Source organism: Artibeus jamaicensis, unplaced genomic scaffold (assembly GCF_021234435.1).
Source record: "Artibeus jamaicensis isolate MK-2021 breed Jamaican fruit bat unplaced genomic scaffold, CSHL_Jam_final contig_64, whole genome shotgun sequence".
NCBI lineage: Eukaryota > Metazoa > Chordata > Mammalia > Chiroptera > Phyllostomidae > Artibeus > Artibeus jamaicensis.
The window spans coordinates 4,134,417-4,154,334 of NW_026521911.1; the positions used below are offsets into that span (position 1 = coordinate 4,134,417).

Genomic DNA, 19,918 nt, shown 5'->3' on the forward strand with positions numbered 1-19,918 from the left:
TCCCCTCGTTTGCTTTCTAAATTTCTTTTTATTTTTCCTGAGAATTCATCAAAATTTTTTCAAAATGAGATATAGTTACCACGATACAACCATAAATGTCAACATTTGTTTTATCATTTTTTGAGAGGTTCGTTTCCCTTTCCGTGTTGCTGTTTTTCAAATGAAAAATCGGCGTTAGCAGCCCTATGTCCTGTGACCGTTCTTTGCTGTCGCCCCTCCGCTGAGCAGCCATGTTACTGCTCCTCTAGTCACTGCACTGTGCTGGGGATGCACAGGTGAGTGAGGCATGGCCCCAGCCTTCTAGCACATTTGAGGCTGTGGGTTAGGCAGGCAACGGAGCACAGGAACACAGTACCTGGTAACAAATGCTCTGAGAGTGCCCCGTGGTTTCTCTGGGAGCACAGAAGCCAAGAGGCCCCAGCGTGGTCGTGGGAAACTTCCTGGAGGAAGTGATACCTTTGTCCCTTTTCTTCATCCCTTCCTCTGTGCCATTGAAAAAATTTAAATGAAACCTGCATTCTATATTTTTTCAAAAAACCAAACTCTAAAAAAAAATAAGATTTTTCTGTTCTGTTCTCCCTAGCCCTGCTCCAGTCTTGAAATAATACAGATGATTTCTGTTATTTGATAAATAAACTTGATGCAGTGATTCTTGGCTTCAGACAATGAAAGAAGAGGAATTTAGCAGTTTTATTGTACCTTCCTCCACCTCTCCCTCCACCTCTGTGTTTTTGTTACTTATCTTATTCTTACATTATCAACTTTTTTATTAAAGAAGTAACATCTGCTATGTTATTATAATGAACTGTTCTGTGCTTTGTTTCTAGGATAACTTAAACAACTGAGCCACAGAGAAACACCCTTCATCATATTACTGTAGATCCAAGTAACATTTACAGGCATAGTATAGTACAGTATATAGTAACACACATACTGACTATTACTATAGGTCCAAAAGTAATTGGTCACATAGCAGAGGACTGTAATTCTATGTTGCTGACCTAACATTAGAACAATTTCCCAAGAGACAGGGTCCAACGAATGGACTTGTGGTGGCTTCTCCTCCCTTGCTCCTTTCCCTTCCCCTCTCCCTCTTCCTTCACCTCTCCCCCTGTTTTTTTTTTTTTTTTTTTTTTGGTTAAACACAAAGTCTTATTTTCTCTGATCGGATATGTGAATTCCAACCTTCTTTCTGAACAAAAATTAATATATTGTTTTAAAATTGAAATAAAGTAGTGCCTTATTTATTTGGCAGTATCAATTTATAACCCCCAAGCAATAATCTAAATGGTAACATAAATCTGCTAAGCTGCAAAAATATTTCATACCTACAATGTTCTACATTTTATGCATAGTAAAAATGTATAGGTGTTGTTCAAAAACTGTTTACTATTATTTCGTCTGCCATTTTATAAAGCACGATGTTCAAATTTCCAAGTCCATAGTAGATTAAGTGCTATAATTTGGTGATGCTACTGTCAGGAACATTGAAAACCCTGAGAAATGTTATGGAAAGCCTTATAAAAAGAGGAAAGGCAGAAACAGTGTTATGAGGTAGGACTATGTGATGCAGGATAGTTCTATACATCTCAGCATCTCTAGCTGATGTTTGAAATGCTCCTCAGTCTTTAAAAGAAAATGTTGTTGTTTTCATCATACACATAAGTGAGTAGTAACACATTGAGGATATAGAATTTAAAAACAAAAATAACCAGACTGCCCTAAAATCAAACTGTATGGAAGTCCGACAACCAAGGAGTTAAAGAAGAACATTCATTCACAACAGTAGGAGAGGCGGAGATGGGTGGCTAGGATGGAGAGTTATCGTGGCAAGGCAGAGGCTAGAGGACTGGGGTGGGTGAGGCGGTGCTTGGCAGACTGGGTGGACCCACATTTTCATGTGGATAAACCTGGAGGAACAACTGGGAAGTGAGACAGACCACGCAACCCAGGGTTCCAGTGCTCAGAAATAAAGCCTCAAAACCTCTGGCGGTAAAAACCTGTGGTGGTTGAGGCAGCAGGAGAAACTTCCAGCCTCACAGGAGAGTTTGTTGGAGAGACCCACAGGGTCCCAGGGTCTCACAAACCCACCCACCTGGGAGTCAGAAGGACTTCCCGGAAGTCCAATTTGATTGTGGGAAGCAGAGGAAGTGACTAAAATCCGGCAGTGAGCGGAGCCAGCAGCATTGTTCCCTCTCGGACCCCTCCCCCACATACAGCATCACAGTGCAGCAACGTGGGTTACCCTGCCCTGGTGAACACCTAAGGCTTCACCCCTCACTATGTAACAGCTGTACTGAGGCAAAGAAATATGGCCCAAATGAAAGAACAGATCTGGCAGAGGAAATAGACTTCCAGGAAGTCTAGGAAGCTCAGAGACTTCCAAAGAAGTTGGACCCAGGGAAGCACACACCAAAGCACATCATAATTATATTACCCAAGATGAAAGATAAGGAGAGAATCTTAAAAGCAGCAAGAGAAAAGGAGAGAGTTACCTACAAAGGAGTTCCCATCAGACTCTAAACTGATTTCTCAAAAGAAACCATGCAGGCAAGAAGGGCTTGGAAAGAATTATTTGAAGTCATGAAAGGCAAGGACCTATATCCAAGATTACTCTTCCTAGCAAAGCTTTCATTTAGAATGGGAGGGCAGATAAAATGCTTCCCAGATAAGGTCAAGTTAAAGGAGTTCATCATCACCAAGCCCCTATTCTATGAAAGTTAAAAGGACTTACCTAAAAGAAAGAAGACAGTCAAAATTATAAACAGTAAAATGACAACACACAAGTATCAATGACTGAACTTAAAAACCAACACAAAAACAGACTAAGCAAACAACTAGAAGAGGAACAGAATCACAAAAATGGGTTATCAATGTGGGGAGGAGAATGGGGGAAAAAGTACAGGGAATGAGAAGTATAAATGGTAGGTACAAAATAGACAGGGGGAGGTTAAGAATAGTATGGGAAATGGAAAAGCCAAAGAACTTGTATGTAGGACCCATGGGCATGAATTAAGGTGGGGGAATGGTAGAGGAAGGCTGGGTAAAGGGCAGAGGGGAATAAAGAGGAGGGAAAAAATGGGACAACTGTAATAGCATAATCAATAAAATATATTTAGAAATGGTTTTTTACTATTAAAAACAATAAGCGTATGGCCCTGGCTGGTGTAGTTCAGCGGATTGAGCATGGGCTGCGAACCAAAGGATCTCTGGTTCAATTCCCGGTCAGGGCACATGCCTGGGTTGCAGGCCAGGTTCCCAGGGGGGGCCACATGAGAGGCAATCACACATTGATGTTTCTTTCCCTCTCTTTCTCACTCCCTTTCCCTCTGTCTAAAAATAAATAAATAAAATCTTTAAAAAAAACAATAAGCATATGAATAGTTAAAAAGAATTTGCATGAGAGGTTGTCTCTGAGCTTGGCCAAATTATATAGTTGTTCTGTATAGTATATTTGTAATATTGATGGAAATGTTTGTCAAGTCATTTAAAACTCAGTCCTAAGAAATCTGCTTCTTTGTGGTTTTTACTCTGAGACAGATGTTGACCTCATTGTGAAATATGTCAGTTGGGAAAAAAGGGCATTTTTCCCCTCCTTTGTTTTTGTCATGAATACGTGCATTAAACACTATGTCAGTACCACTGCATTGACCTTTATTTCTACAGAACGAGAGACTGGATTGGTTGCCTTGTGAAAGGGTCTTGATTTGTGATACTTTTACCTTCTTCCAGTAAAGAGCTTTCCTTTTTTTGCCATATGAGAGTAAATTAGAAAGATGATTCCTTATCACTCCTTAATAAATGCGTGCAGATTTTCTACAAATAAGAGCATTCTCCTTTAGAACCATAGTACAGCCATCAAAATCAGGAATTTGAGGTCGACACATTACTGCCATCTGATTGACACACCACATTTGGGTTTCTACAACTGCCTTGATGTCCTCCATAACAAAAGGGTTCTATCCAGGATCACACATTGCATTTGTGGTCCTTTCTCTTAATTCTCTGTCAGTCTGAAAAATTCCTTAGTATTTCCTCGACTTAATGACTGGCATTTCAAATGATTTTAGGCCATTAATTTGGGTAGTGTTCCTCACTTTTGATTTGTTTGATGTTTCCTCACAAAGAGATTCAGTTTATATATTTTTGGAAGGGAAGTTATACAAGTGATGTGTTCTCCCATCCTACCAAGTGGTACTCAGTGTACTTTCTAGATCAGTTCCCTCTGTAGGTAGTAATCTCCCGTTGCTGCTGCTGTCCCGCTACCACCGCGGACATGCCATCCTTACCCCACTGAGGTTCTGCTCCCTGAGACGAGTCATCATCCTCCTCCCTCCATTCGGACTCCCCTGTGTCCGGCTCAAGCTCACACACTCTGGGCCAGGCTTCCACCCTTTTTCTGCTGTCTCCCACACTACATTTTTGGGGGGCTTTTTAAATTTAAAGCAGATTACTTTTATTGTGTAGTCCTATACAGGAGGGAGATGTGATAGGTTAAACAGCCTACTTGCGTAGAGATGGTGGTTAGCGTGGGGTCGTAACTATACTAAATGCTGCTTTATTGTTATCTAATCTTTTCATCTAAGCTATTCCAAATGTTGATATTTTCACTAGGAATATTAATGTGGTTCTTAAGGACATGTGCTCAGTTCATGGATGATACAACTATATAATGCTGAAAGACATGCTGCCATAAGCTGCCTCTCTAAAAATACATGGGTAAATGGTAAAACTCTCACTTCACATGTTCATAATGCACATAGTAGTAATGCTGGCGTTTCCTACCAGCCTAGGGATCAAGTATCTTTAGAATATAGAGCAAGATGTTGTAGCAGTTTTGTAGAGAGATGTGTATGGGGGCTGTCCAGAAAGTATCCATCCATGTAATATGAAAAATAGACACATTCATTGAAGAAGACACAAGATACCAGAAACATTGTACACAGGACAGTGATGCCTCAGTCCCCTTCAAAGTAGGCTCCTTGGGACCTCACACAGTTCTCTCAATGCTCATCACCTGCCCCGTTGTATTTTTCCACATCTTGTTGAGAGTGTGAAATCTCTTCCCATTCAAAGGTGAATTTAGTTGTGTGAACAGCCAGAAGTCACAGAGCGCTAAATCTGGGCTGTAGGGGCTGTGTCACCTGGGTGATTTGATGTTTCACCAAAAAAGTCTCCACAGAGATGTGCATCATGAGCGGGCGTGTTGTCATGGTGAAGCTACCAATCATCAGTTTCCCAGAGCTGTGGCCTCCTGAATTGTCCGAATAGTTTCCATGTAGGAATGTTCCAAGCTTAACGCATAATTTGATGCAGATTCCTTACTCTACTTGCTTAGTAAATTTGAATGTGACAGCCACAGGGCACACATGCTCACTCAATGGCATCTACTGTCCCCACTGACTAATACAATGAAGTCGTCATTGTTCACGCATGTTCCTTCCAGTTCATTCTCCTTGGCTGCCAGGTTACATTGATGTTGTGCAAACCACTCTTGTTACATCAGCAGTGGCTGGACTCTTTCTGGACAGATCCCAAATGTGCCTGTGTGTGTGTGCGCCAGAAACTGAGAAAGGCCATTGTTTCCTGTTGCCAGTAACTTTAATTAAATCTTTTAAAAGAGATTATTGGGAAAATCAGATCTAATTCTTCATTGCACCACCCTTAGCATCTAGCTCAGCACTGTTCAGTATTTAGGTTCTGAATATATATTGATTGAAATACTCAGTGGAATATTTGAGGGTGTCTAATAAATATTTGGTGAATTTCTTACTGTAGTTTTTAAGCAAATAGCATGATGTCTGTGTCTACAGGGCTAGTGGTACACCTCTGTAAGAATGAACGGAGATGAAGTCTTCAATTCTGGTGCTAAGGATTAAAAAAATAACAGCTTTATTAACATGTAGTTGACATAATAACCTTCACATAGTTAAGGTGTAGTTTGGTAAGTTTTGATATACAAACATCCATGAAACAATCCCCATAATTAAGACAGTGAACATATTCAACAGCTCCAAAAGTGCCCTTGGTAGTCTCTTCTTCCCACTCGTTCTATCTCCATCTCTGCTTTTTTCACCATAGATTAGTTTGAATTTTCTAAGTGGAGTCATATAGTATGTGGGTTTCTTGGTCTGCCTTCTGTATCTCTAGATAATTATTTTGAGATTTGTTCATGTTACTGTGTTCAAAATACTGTGTTTAAGTGAAACCATGCAGTTCAGACCTGTATGGTTCAAGGGCCAACTGTAGTCTATTTTTTGTTATTAAATTGTATTTCATTCTATGGATATTCCAAAATACTTGTACCTGTCATATGACCCAGCCATTCTACTCCTGGGTATATATGCAAGAGAAGTGAAAGCATATGTCCAAATAAAGATTTGTATACAAATGTTTATAATATCTTTTTTTCTACTAGTCAAAATGGAAAAGAATTCAGATGTCCATCAACAGTTGATTCCTCTGTAAGGGATCATAGAATGAATTGAAAAGTATTCCCACTTCAATTTTATGAAGACATTGCACTGAGTTGCTATTCCTTGTTCTTTACATTTTTGGTAGAACTCATAGTGAAGCCATTTGGGCCAGAAATTTTCTTTGTGGGAAGATTTTCATGAAAATTAAATTTCTTAGATATAGAACTATTCAGGTTACTTATGTCTTGACTTTGGTAGATTGTCTCTTTTAAGGAATGGGTCCACCATTTTGCCCATGTGGTAAAATTTCATGTCTGTAAGACTTCTAAAGTTGTGATTTTTATTCCTGCTATGGGTAATTTGGGTCATTTTGTCCTGGTTAGTCTAGCTCGAGGTTTACCAATATTATTGACCTCAAACAAATAACTTTTGGTATCATTGATTATTCTGTATTGCTTTTGTTTTCTCTTTCATTGATCTCAGTTCTTATATTTATTATCTCCTTTTCTTCTGCCAGCTTTGAGTTTAATTTGCACTTCTTAGTCTAGCTTTTTTATGGTGAAAGCTGAGATTGTTGTTTGATGCTTTTCTAGTTTTCTAATACATGGTTTTAGTACTATAATTTCTCTCTACATTAGCTGCATTTTGTGCATTTTGGTGTGTAATATTTTTATTTTCATTCATTAAAAAATACTTCCTAATTTTCCTTTTGATTTGATTCATGGGTCATTTAGAACTTTGTTATTTGGTTTTCACATATTTATATATTTTCCAGATTTAAAAAATTGATTTCTAGTTAACTTTTATTGGGATGAGAGAAATTAACATCATATGGCTTGAATTCTTGTACACGTGTTGGGACTTGTGGTTCAGAATGTGTTTTCGAATGTTACACATTTCATGTGCATTTGAAAAGAATGTTGGAGTGTTGTATAAATGTTAATCAGGTCAGGTGTGTTGTTCAGGTGTTCTTTATCCTCACTTATTTTCTGTGTGCTGTTTTTTGGTTGCTATTTATTCAGAGAGGGCTGTTAAAATCTCTCACAGTTGTGGATTTGCCTAGTCATTTTACAGCTCTATCATACCACACTTTGTTTCATGTATTTTCAAGCTATCACTAGGTTCATAAACGTTTAGAATTATGTCTTTTCTTAAATTTTTATTTTATTTTGATTTTAGAGAGAGGGAAAGGGAGGAAGAAAGAGAGGGAGAAAGAAAGGGAGAGATATATCAGTGAGAGAGAGAAACACCAGTTGGTTGCTTTTCACACCTGCCCCGACTTGGGACCGAACTTGCAACCCAGGCATGTGCCCCAACTGGGAGTTGAACCAGCGACTTTTCTCTTTGCAGGATGCCGCCCTACTAACCGAGCCAACCAGCCAGGGCTAGAATTAAGTCCTCTTGACAAACTGAGTTCTTTATATATGAAATTGCCTTCTTTTAAAAAATTTACTAAATTTATTAGGGTGACATTGGTTAATAAAATTGCATAGGTTTCAAGGGTACAGTTCTGTAATACATCATTTGTACATCGCATTGTGTGTTCCCCACCCAGAGTCAAGTCTCCTTCCATCACCACATGGTGATGCCCCACCCCTTTTTCCACCTCCCTCACCCTTCTTTTTGTCTGGTAACCACCATACTGTAGTCTGTGTATCTGAGTTTTTGTTTGTTTTTCTGTCTTCTTTCTTAATTTGTTGCTTTCAGTTTTATATCCCACATATGAGTGAAATCACATGGTTTTTTATTTTTTTATCTGACTTATTTCACTTAGCATGATATTCTCAGGCCCATCCACACTGTTACAAATGACAATATTTCGTCTTATGGCCCAGTGGTAGTATTATCTTGTGGGTATATGTACCACATCTGTATGTAGTCATCGAAAGAAGGGCACTTTGGCTGTTCCCATGTCTTGATTGCAATATGCACGTAGTGGTACATATGTCTTTACAAATAAATGTTTTCAAATTTTTCAATTAGATGTTCAGAAGGGGGATTGCTGGGTCATATGGTAACTCTATTGTTAATTTTTTGAGGAACAACCAAACTGTTTTCTATAACACCTGTACTGGGTTACATTCCCACCAGCAGGGTATGAGGGCTTTTTTTTTTAATATCCACAACTTCTCTAACACTTATTATTACTTGTCTTTTTGATATAGCTATTGTGAGGTGTGAGGTTGTAGCTCATTGTGGTTTGATTTACATTTCCCTAATGCTAGTGAAGTTGAGCATCTTTTCATATATCTATTAGCTATTTGTATGTCTTCTTGGGATAAGTGTTCAGGTCCTCTGCCCATTTTTAATTGGATTGTGTTTGTTGTCGTTGTTGAGTTGTATGAGTTCTTAATATACAGGGCCTGGCACAAATAACGCCTCTTATTTTATTATAAAATCTTTTATTACAAAATCATAAGCCTGTAATTCTGTAATAAAACAATGTCACACTCAAGCACACCATATGACATTTTAGGTGAAATAATCAAATTAAAACTATAAATGATTATACCCGTATTATTGCCTTACCAACCACACTCAAGCAGGTCTTAACTACTTCTGCTGGACTCTGTATTTTGGATATTGACCTTTTATGGGAGGTGTTATTTTCAAATAGCTTCTCCCATTTGGTTGGTTGCCTTTTTGTTTTGTTGATGGTTTCTTTGGCAGTGCAGAAGCTTTTTAGTTTCAGATAGTCCCATTCATTTATTTTTGCCTTTACTTCCCTTGCCTTTAAGGTCAGATTCATAAAATCTCTATGTTTTTGAGAAAACATAGGTACCAAATCATGTATCTTCTTTGAATGTTATTGTTTCATGTGTTATTTAGGTCTTTGATCCATTTTGAGTTAATTTTCCTGTATGGTGGCAAATAGGAGTCTAGTATTATTCTTTTGCATGTGGCTTTCCAATTTTTCCAATATAATTTCTTAAAGAGTCCTTCTTTTCTTCATTGTATGGTTTTGGATCCTTTGTCAAAAATTATATGCCGATTTAATGCAGATTTATTTATGGCCTCTCATTCTGTAGCATGGTCTGTGTGTCTGTTTTTCTGCCAGTACCATACTGTTTTGATTATTGTTGCTTTGTAGTGTAATTGAAGGGACTGTGCTGTCTCCAGCTTTGTTCTTTTTTCTCAGGATTGCTTTGGCTTTTTAGGTTTTTTGTGGTTCCATACAAATGTGATGATGTTTTGTTCTATTTCTTTTTTTTTTTAAATAATGCCATTGGGATTTTGATGGGGATTCTGTTATATCTGTGTATTGCTCTGGGCAAAATGACCATTATAGGTATGTTATTCTTCCAATCCATGAATACAGAATATCTTTACATTTCTTTGTGTCTTCTTCAGCTTCTTTTAATAATGTCTTATACTTTTAGTGTGTAGGTCCTTCAAATCCTTTGTTAAGATTTTTCCCTAGGTTTTTTTATTTATTGCAACAGCAAAAGGAATTATTTTTTTATTTCTCTTTCTGAAATCTTATTATTAGTATATACAAATGCAGTGGACCTTTGTACATTGACTAGGTATCCTGTAACTTTACCATATTTGGTTGTTTATTGTATGGTTGTTGATCAATTCTGTTTTTTAATCTCAACAAGAGATTAAAACATGACAATTTATAGTACTTTTAGAAAATCATTTTCTTTTTGTGAGTTTTTTAGTTTGGCATAAAGTTGTATATAATATTTATTTTAATTTTTAACATCTTGCCCATATCATAGTTTGTCCCCTTTCTTATTTCTAATTCTGAAGTACTTTTGTATGTAATGTACTTCTTTAAGTATGTTTATTACACAATGAATGTATTTTAAATTAAACTTGCATTTTAGCACATGGATAGTATTATGAAAATGTCTGGAAAGGATTTGGCCTGCACTTATGCCAAATGTGGTTCTTCTTGCCTGAAATGAGTTATATGAGATGTAAATTGGAACTGCGAGGAGTTGATTATTGTGTAGCTATAACTTCATCAGTGTTATTTGCTAATTTGGGGGGCACATGTTGGTTAGACCAGACACCCTTATTGTCCCATGCTTTTATACCAGCCACCATCTCCTCAATATAACTTTCCCACACACAGTGTTACCATTTACTTTTCCACGAGAGTATGTTAATTTCATAAATAATGTTCTCTTTTATTTGATTCTATTATCATGAGACTGTGTGTTCTCAACTATGTTCATGGTCTAGACAGAGGAATGTAGAAGCAGGCTTTAGGGTAGACTTCTGATGTTTTGGGAAACTATCATATTTAATAAACCCATCAACAAGTGTGTGAGTGATTCCCATGTGTCCAAGACTGCTGTAGGTGATGTGGACATGAAAAAGATTTCTCAGGCATTAAAAAAAAACACACAGCAACTTGACTCTAACCAAAATTCTCAGACTGCCTCTCATGACATTGCTCTCATGCACCTTTTCCTTTGGCACACCATCTACTCCTTGCTCTGAGCCGGCAACGCACTTTGAGTCTTCACAGATTTGAATATCTGTTCCCAGTGCCCTAAACGGCTGTCCACTTCGTACAGTCCTCAGAGTCTTCCCTACCCTTTCTTCAGATTGAAACTTAAATCCTTTCCCCTTTAGTAAGCTATTCCCAAGAACAACTTATCTCAGGCTAACGTCTCCATTTTGGAAATATAATTAGATTTGTAGATCCAGATAATAACCCTAGTTAAGGTGTTTGACAAGCTATGTAATGAAAACTTTGGGAGCAAAATAAGCTAGATGATAGTAAAGATAGGAAGATTTATAATTGCTTAATGACTTATTATCAACCTACACAGTCATTTCAGGGTCATTTGTTGACATAGCTTTTCTTTCCCTAATCAGAAAATAAGTTGATTATACAAACTATGGCCAAAGTAGGTTTAGAGTTGTGAGAACACAAAACACAGTTTATGCTCATATTATCATGTACTAATTATTGTATTACTTTCCATATGAACAACGGTAAACCTACTTTCCCCCCACCCTGTATTTGAATAGTTTTGTCTTTATAAACAGAATTCTGTTTTCATCTGTTCGTTTAACTTTGTGCAAATACTGCTGCTTTCCAGACTGTAGCGTTGTGTTCAGTCATGACACCTGGAATTGTAGCCCTCCAGCTCCGTTCTTCTTCATCGCTTACTTGGCTGTTCTAGGACTTGTCCATTTTCCTATAACTTCAAAATTAGCTTGTCAATGAAAAAGAAAAGATTGCTAGGATTTTGATTGGATTGCATTGATTATAGAGATAAATTTAAGGGAGACCTTGGCTTCTTTTTAAAAACTAAAATAAATTCTTTCAGTTGCAGTTGACATAGTTGTACAACATAGTGATTAGACAACACAGTGATTAAACATTTATATAAACTTATGAAGTGATCACCCTGATAGACTTGTCTTTGTAACAATACTGAGTCTCTCAATCTGTGAAATGGTATGTCTTCATTTGTTTAGGTGTTTTTAAATTTCTTTCGGTAGCGTTTTTTAGTTCATGTTTTAGGGTATAGGTCTTTCACATTTTTTCATTAGAATTCTTTCTAATTACTTGTTGATACTAGGTAAATATACCAGTCAACTTTTGTATTTTAATTTGGAACCTTGCAATCTTGCTAAATTTATTTATTTGATTATAGATTGGTTTTTGTTTTCCCATGTTCATAGTCACATCATCTGGGAATTGACATTTTTGCTTCTTCCTTTTTGATATTTGTGAGTTCTTTTTATTTTCTTGTTACAGTGGTTTGGATCTTGAATACAGTGTTGAATAGAATGGTGAAAATAGACATCTTTACTTATTTTTGATCTTGAGTATAACATTAGCTGTAGATTTCTTTGTGTAAACCCTTTATCAGATTGAGGAAGCTTAATCTGTTGAGGGTTTTTTGTTTTAATCATTTTTTTCTAATTTTGGGGGGGGAAGACATCTTTTGAAATAATTATATAATTTTTCTCTTTCATTCTCTCCTGAATTTGTATTCATTTGAGATATTTGGATATAATTTCTTTTCAAGTGTTCCCTCTTCTTTGACAGATTTTGTTAAGACTAGTGTTTCACCCGTGAAGCCATTGGAACCTAGAGTTTTCTAAGTGAGAAAGTTTTTAACTACAAATGTAGTTTCTTTAACTGATAACAGCTATTCAGTTTGCTTTAGAATTTTGCAGCTTTTAGCAGTTTGGTTATTTCATCCAGGTTGTCGAATTTATTGGCACATTGTTCATATTTTTCCCTCAATTCCCTTTAAATGTCTACAGAATCTGTAGTGATGTTTCCTCTTTGCATTTTTGATGTTGGTATTTTATTTTCAGGCATGTCTTTTTTTTAATTTATTTTTTGATAGAAGGGAGAGATAGATAGATGGGAGGAGGAGAGAGAGATAGAGAAAGAGAGTGAGTTAGGGGTGGGGAGAGAAAAACATTGATTTGTTGTTCTACATATCTACCCGTTCACTAGTTGATTCTTGCACATGCGCTGACCTGCAACCTTGACGTATTGGCACGACACTCTAACCACCTGTGCTGCCCGGTCAGGGCTAGACATCAGTTTTTATCTCTCGTTCTTTCTCACTTTTTACATCTACACCGTCCCTCCTGTTACTAGTGTAATTTAGGACAATGCCTAATGTTTGCTAAGACTGTGCAATAACCTCACATTAGCCTTTCTGTTTACAGTCTTGTTTCTCAGTGCCCCAGTCACCTTGTTGCAGGAAGAAAGTCCTTTTCAAAGTGCAAATGCAATTAAATTCTTCCCAGCCTAAAACTTTTTAATGATTATTAAATACCTTCAGAATAAAAATCTAGGCTTCTTTGTAAGGAACACAAAGCTATTAATGATAAGGTCTCTATTTTTCTCAGTAGGCTCCTATACACCACTGCCTTTGTAGGGGTTCTAATTTGTCATTCTTCCCCTTAAAATTAAATGCAGCATTTCAGATGTGATAAGATCAACACTAAGTAGACAAAAATTGTAACTTCTCCTTCACTGAGATTATTGTTAATATCTCATCGGTATTGTCTCAGTATTTATTAATATTTATTTGATATAATACCTTTTATTCAATGTATCTTTATAGTCACACCAACATGTAACTGCAAAGCATTATTTTTTAGCCCAGTTTCAGTTGTACTGTTAACTCAAATCATGTTAAGTAACAGGGATGCCATATTCAGATTATTTGCGATAATCAGAATACCTATCAAATAGCTACTTGGTTCCTCCTCCCCACACCAGTGATGATGAGTTTTGTTTCAGCTTCAGGGTGTTAGTGTTGTAACTGACCAATCACCCGGATGACTAGGTGATCATGTACTTCTTGCTTTACAGTATCATTTCATAGTCTGCAAAATTAAGAAATATTCCTCCGAAACTGGCTAAACTGGCTAGCTGGTTTGGAGGTAAAGCAGTTGTTTCTTTTCTTGTTAATTTTTCACCTCCTCAGGCTCAGGGGAATCAGGATGTCCCATGTTATGCCTAAACGCCTAAACACTTCAAACTTTTATTCTGCTGTTGGGTTTGAAAGGGGGACGTTATTAGCTCTGTCTTGATGTAACAGGGGCTCTGGAAGTCTATTTGGATAACACTGAAGATTGGAGGAAATGTGACTCTGTCTGTGTGTTTTAAGCCCCTAAGGTAAGATCAGAAAGCGTCTGGGGCAGTGAGAGCCAAATAGTTGAAGTCATACATTAATTATGGTCATGAATCATTTTTATTTTTAAAGTCTTTACCATTTGACAAGGTTGTTTGCATAGTACCAGTGAGTTTAGGCAGCATTTTCCCTCTTTTAAAGTAACAGGGTATTTTGTTGATTTCTATCCTGGGTCGATAATGCCTATCGTTGTTAGAATTATGATAATGTTTTTAGTAAAAATAGTGTTTCCCTGCCCAAATGAGTGGTCTTTAATGTGTGTGCTCTTTGTTTTGAATATATTATTTTGAAATTATAAATATAGAAAACTATCGTTTTAATCTTTCAGTCTCCCGCTGTTCATTAAAAAATAATTAAATCTTGGGACTGTGCTTTTATAATGAGGCATTAGTGGACATGCAGTCAGCAAAAACTTTTTGAGTGCCTACTTTATGCCCTGTTCTGTGATATGCACTGGGACTGTATTTAAAAATTTTCCCCCCTCGGAGAGGAAATAGACAAGGAAATAAATAGCTGCTCTTAAGTGCAGTTCTGTAATCTTTGTCAGCGGCACTGTGTACACGATGCCATGGAATTCCAGGAGAAGGAGTGCCTCCACATGTCTGGAATAGTCTGTAAAGGCTTTTGAAAAAAAAGGTTATGCTTGAGCTGCCTCTTAATGGATCACGAGTGTACTTATCTGTTTCACAGCCAGGAGAAACCTGGAGGGAGATAGGGCAGCTTGCTCGAAGGGTGCAGGAGCGAGGAATGGCGTGACGTGTGTGGGGAACTGCCAGTGCTCCAGCGTTGCTGGAGTGCGGTGTGCAAGATAAGGGCGTCCAGAAAAAGGGCTTCAGTGTGCTGGCAGCACATTGCAAAGGGCTTTTCCCCACTTCTAAATGTCTTTAGAGCCACCTTTCTAAGAGAGTATTACTTTCAAAAGTGTGCATATACACACCCAGAGCAAGAGGTAACAGAATGATTCTGTTGGGTTCCTTAGGAGCCTCAAGGAAGTTGCTGAATAACTCATCTTGTGAGCAAACTAGCTATAATGAGAGCTGCTCCCTTTCAGATGACCTAAGAAATCCTTAATAACTGCCAAGCAACTTCCAAAAGTGCATAATATATCATGAATATTTTTAGTGTGTAGTGTAGTAGTAGTAGTAGTAATAATAATAATAATATTGGTACAGATATTGATGCCATCAAATCCCTAGTAACACTAACCTCCTCATATATCTGGTAACTTTCAGGTTAGAATGTTGACCAGTTTCTAAAAACAGGTAAAATTGACATACAGTGAAATGAGTTGCTCTTAAGTTTAAATTCTGTGTCTACTCCATGGGCCCCTTGCCCCAGTCGAGACGCAGAACCTGCCCCTCACATCAGGTCATTCCTTCGCTCTGCCTGCTCTTCCCCGGTCGGTCCCACCCCACACAGGCAGCTAAGCAGCTCTTGGTTTCTGTCCCCCGAGACTGCTTTTACCTGTTCCTGAACTGTGTGTGTGTAAATCATACAGTATGTGCTTTTTTGTTTCTGGCTCTTTTCACTCAACATAATGTTTTTGAGATTCATTTATATTGTGTCAGTGGTGTGTTCTTTTATCGCTGAGTAGAATTTCATTATATATCACAATTTGTTTATTAATTCTCCCGTTTGATGGACATTTGGGTTGTTCTCTATGAACATTCTTATAAAACATATAAAAACGTATGTCCACCTTCCTGTGGACATACGTTTTTATATGCCTTGAGTAAATACTTAAGAGTAGAAATTCTGGGTCGTGTGTTAGATGTATGTTTAACTTTATAAGGGACAGTTTTCAAAACGATAGTGCTGTGTGCATGTCCCGGTTCGTCCCATCCTTGCTCCAATGGAGTGTTGTCCCTTTAATTTCAGCTGTTCTAACAGGTGTGAAATGGTATTTCATTATGCTTTTAGTTTACATTTCCATGATGACTAAGATGTTGAGCACCTTTTCCTGTTTATTGGCCAGTCTTATATCTTCTTTTGTGAAGTATTTCACACTTTTGCTCCTTTTAAATTAGGTTGTATTTTTGTTACTGGTTTGTAAGAGTTCTTTAAATACTCCAAACACAGTTCTTTGTCAGTGGATGTTTTGCAAATATTTTCTTCTAGTCTGTGGGCGGCTTTTATGTTTTCTTAATGGCATCTTGAAATGAACAGACATTTTTTAAAATTTTGGTAAAGTCCAATTTATCCATTTAAAATTTTATGGTTGGTGCTTTTTGTGTCTTCTCTAAGAAATTTTTGCCTAACTCAAGATTTCAAGAGATTTTCCCATGTATTTTTCTAGAAGTTTTATGATTTTTGCTTTTATGTTTACTGTGATCTTCTTCAACTCATTTTTGTGTGTGCTGTGAGGTAGGGAATGAGATTCATTTTTCTCAATGTTTGTCCAGTGTCCCAGCATCATTGATTTTAAAAACTTTACATTCACTGTTGATTTCCCCAGGTTCCTTTGTCTAAAATCATTTGGTTATCTATGTGATAACCATCTATACATCTACTCTTTATTCTGTTCCATTGATCTATATTTTTATCTTTATACCAGTACCATATTGTTTTGATTATGTAGCTTTATAAAAACGAAAGCCTTGAGCCCTGGCCAGTGTGGCTCAGTTGGTTGGAGTATCATCTTGTCCATCGAAAGGCTGAAGGTTCGATTCTCAGTCAGGGCACATAGCTAAGTTGTGTGTTAGATCCCCAGTTGGGGTGCATCTGGGAAGCAACCGATTTTTTTTCTCTCACATCAATGTTTCTCTTTCTCTCTCTCCCCACTCCTTCCTCTCTCTCTAAAATCAATAAATATATTTTTCAAAATAAGCCTTGAAATCTGGCACATTACAAGATTGGTTTATCTCTTCTAGATATTCTTGTTTTTCTGTATGAATTGGTGTATCAGGTTCTTCTTGATTTCCATCCACAAGGATTGTGATTGTGGCTGCAAAGCCACTGGCCCATGCACCGAAACTTCCCGGAGTGTGTGTGTTCACCTGTGTCCTCTGACTGCTAGTCATGCTAGTTGTTTTGCAGGTTCCCAGTGATTTTCTACATGAAAATCGTGTCGTCTGCAAATAAAGACAGTTTGACCAATTTTTATATGTAAGAGTATAAGAAACACACTATATCAAAGGACAGAGACCAAGAAAAACACACACCTATAATCAAACCAAAAAAGAAAATAGCTCAATCTTTTTTAACGTCGCTTGTTTCAACCTGGCTGGTACTTTAAATCAGTCTCCTTAACTGAAATAAATCATTGAATTTTTTATGGATACTCATAAGTAATATTAAGTCTTGAAGTGATCATGTTCTCCTGGTGACTTTAGCAATCCACTTAACTTCTCTGGGGCCTCAGTTTCTGCATCTGTGAAGTGATAGGATTTGACCGGATGATTTTCTGACGTCTATTCCAGACTCCCATGAGTTCTTCAGTTGAGCTCTCAGTGTGTCAGAGGTAGTCAGGCAGGTATAGAAAGTGTGCTTTTAGAGCATATTGTGTTTCATTGTAAATATTCTAGAAAATTGTGAAACAATCAATTTGGGTTCATTATTAATTCTGTTTATCCTGGAAGATTTGTCCTCATTTCTTTCCATTTATATCTGTGCTTCAGTGTTGAAAGTTAATTACTTAAATTTTTCTACATCTTTTATTTCTAGGCTTCATAGAGCCCAGTGTGCAATTAAACAGACTCAGGTAACTGTTCAGAAAATTGGAAAGGAAATTGAAGAAAAACTAAGACTCACATCTACAAGCAATGAGCTGGTAGGTTTTTATATATTATCTGTACAGACTCCTTGATTTCTGAATATAATCATCATACTCTTCTTATATTAATTTATTTCCCCCCAAAAAAACTTTAGGTAGTTTTCTATCTTTTTTTTTCTTAATGTTTCACTGAGACTTCTGTTGGCATTTAAATGTTGGAAATAAACTTTCACATCTGCTACTAATGTAATGTACAAAGTGCCTGCCTCTTTCTGCTAGATAATACTTTAGATTACATAGAATTACTTATAAGATAATTAAACGCTATTTTATTAATGTCTTATAAATGTGAACTTTACACATGAACTGTATAGTGAATGAAAAATAGCTGCCAGAAGAAAAAAAATCTTTAGGGACTTACCTACTATTAAAAGATGAATTTAAAATTATTTGGATTGAATTTATTAAGCTGGTTTATAGACAATTCTCTTTTGAGAGATTCTTTTAATGAGGCATTTCCAAAGAAAGAGAAATTCCATTCCAAATAAACAGATTTAAGACATTAGTATAATTTTTGGTTATTCTTTCTAGTGGAGAAAAACAATACTCGTTTTGGAAAAAAGATTCTGTCTTTTTAAGTAGGGTAGTGGTTATAACCAATACACTGAGCTTTTTTCAAAATGAAGCCACATGGCTATGAATAGCTTTTGATGCAATTAGTGCTCTGAATTATAATGTTTTTAAAATAAAATTTAAATTCTAAATGAAGCCCTAACTAAAGTTTTTAAAAGTTATTTGTTTGCACAAACTCATTATTACAGGTAAGGCGTATCTTCCGGTTGTCATTTTTAGCGCTGCCAACTTGGCAGAGGGCCTTATGCCATTACCCAAACAGAAATTTCATCATACCTTGAAGTTTTGCCCAAGATAATAATTTAGATGAGCTATAGAAATGCTCTGTGTAGGTAATTACGCAGAGCATTTAACCTACACTAACTTCCCTCTCATGGAATTTGAAAGTAATAAATGAAAACCTATTTAAACTCTATATAATTGCTGATATTGACCTATAAATGACAGTTTCATATAGTTTAGCCTAATATGTAAAATATCTTGTGCTGTACCTGGCATCTAGCAGGCATACAAAAATTGTAGCTGCAATAGCTGTAGTAGTGATACTTCTTATTTATTTGACTTTTCTTGCCTATGGCAAATCTTTTATTTTGGAGAGGCTGTTAAACCACCTCTTGTAACTTAGGCCCAATAAAGGAACAGATTCCAGACCACAAATATATTGGAGGAGGAGGAAAAACAGCTAATTTTAATCCTTTCTATATCGTGCAAAAATGCCACATTTTTAGAACCTTTGTCTGGGGAAAAATTGCTAGGTTTTATTTTTCTTATTTTCCTCCCCCAAGGCAAGACTGGGAATTTACTTATTTCATTAAATAGCCACATATGCTTTGTCTCAGTATGGAAAAATGTATGTTTAATCCTGTTTTTCTAGAATATAAGTGGTGACATACAGAGCAAGGTGATAGAATATGTGAGTTTAAAGAGGTCGGGTTCAGAGGTTCACTGTGTGGTTTTATGCTGCTAATCAACCTAGAAGAAAATCATTGGATGTTTGAACTGAAAGTGAACCTAGAAATCCTCTAGTCCCCTAATAACCCCACCCCTCTCAGTACATTCTGCGCGCCTCTCTGCTTTATTTATCCCCAGAGTATTTATTTTCTTTGAACATGCTGTGTATCTTACATATATTTTGTCTCTAAACTGTGAAGGGAGGGAGTTTTGTGTTTTATTCTTTCCCCACTGGTATATTCCCCAGTGTCTAAAAAAAAAGTGTCTGATACACAGTAGATGCTCGATGAATATTTGTTGAATTTTGTCGTCTTAGAGAAGGATAGGAAAAACGAGACCTGGAGCAAGGAAACAGTTTTCCCGTAATCACTTAACAAGTAGAGACAAATTTCGGTTTACCTGTCTCCTTTCAAGGAGTGATGCCCTGTATTCGTTAAGGATCTACTGAAAGATTTACCTGTAGCAAATCAGAAACTTTCAGTATTATCTTTTATTTCCTCATGTCCTTTCCAAATTGGCCCAAGGTCATCATCCTCCATTCCAAGCATTTTCCATGTATAAGGGTTCATTTT

General features: G+C 36.9%; 1 protein-coding gene across 3 annotated transcripts in view; it reads left to right on the forward strand.

Moving 5' to 3' along the window:
- Window positions 1-19,918, forward strand: part of UVRAG (UV radiation resistance associated) — a 281,275-nt gene that overhangs the window by 99,111 nt on the left and 162,246 nt on the right. For all 3 annotated transcript variants that reach the window (XM_037131554.2, XM_037131552.2, XM_037131553.2), the window contains one exon: window positions 17,714-17,819. In XM_037131554.2, the coding sequence (XP_036987449.2) occupies window positions 17,714-17,819 (106 nt within the window). The remainder of the gene's footprint in view (window positions 1-17,713; window positions 17,820-19,918) is intronic.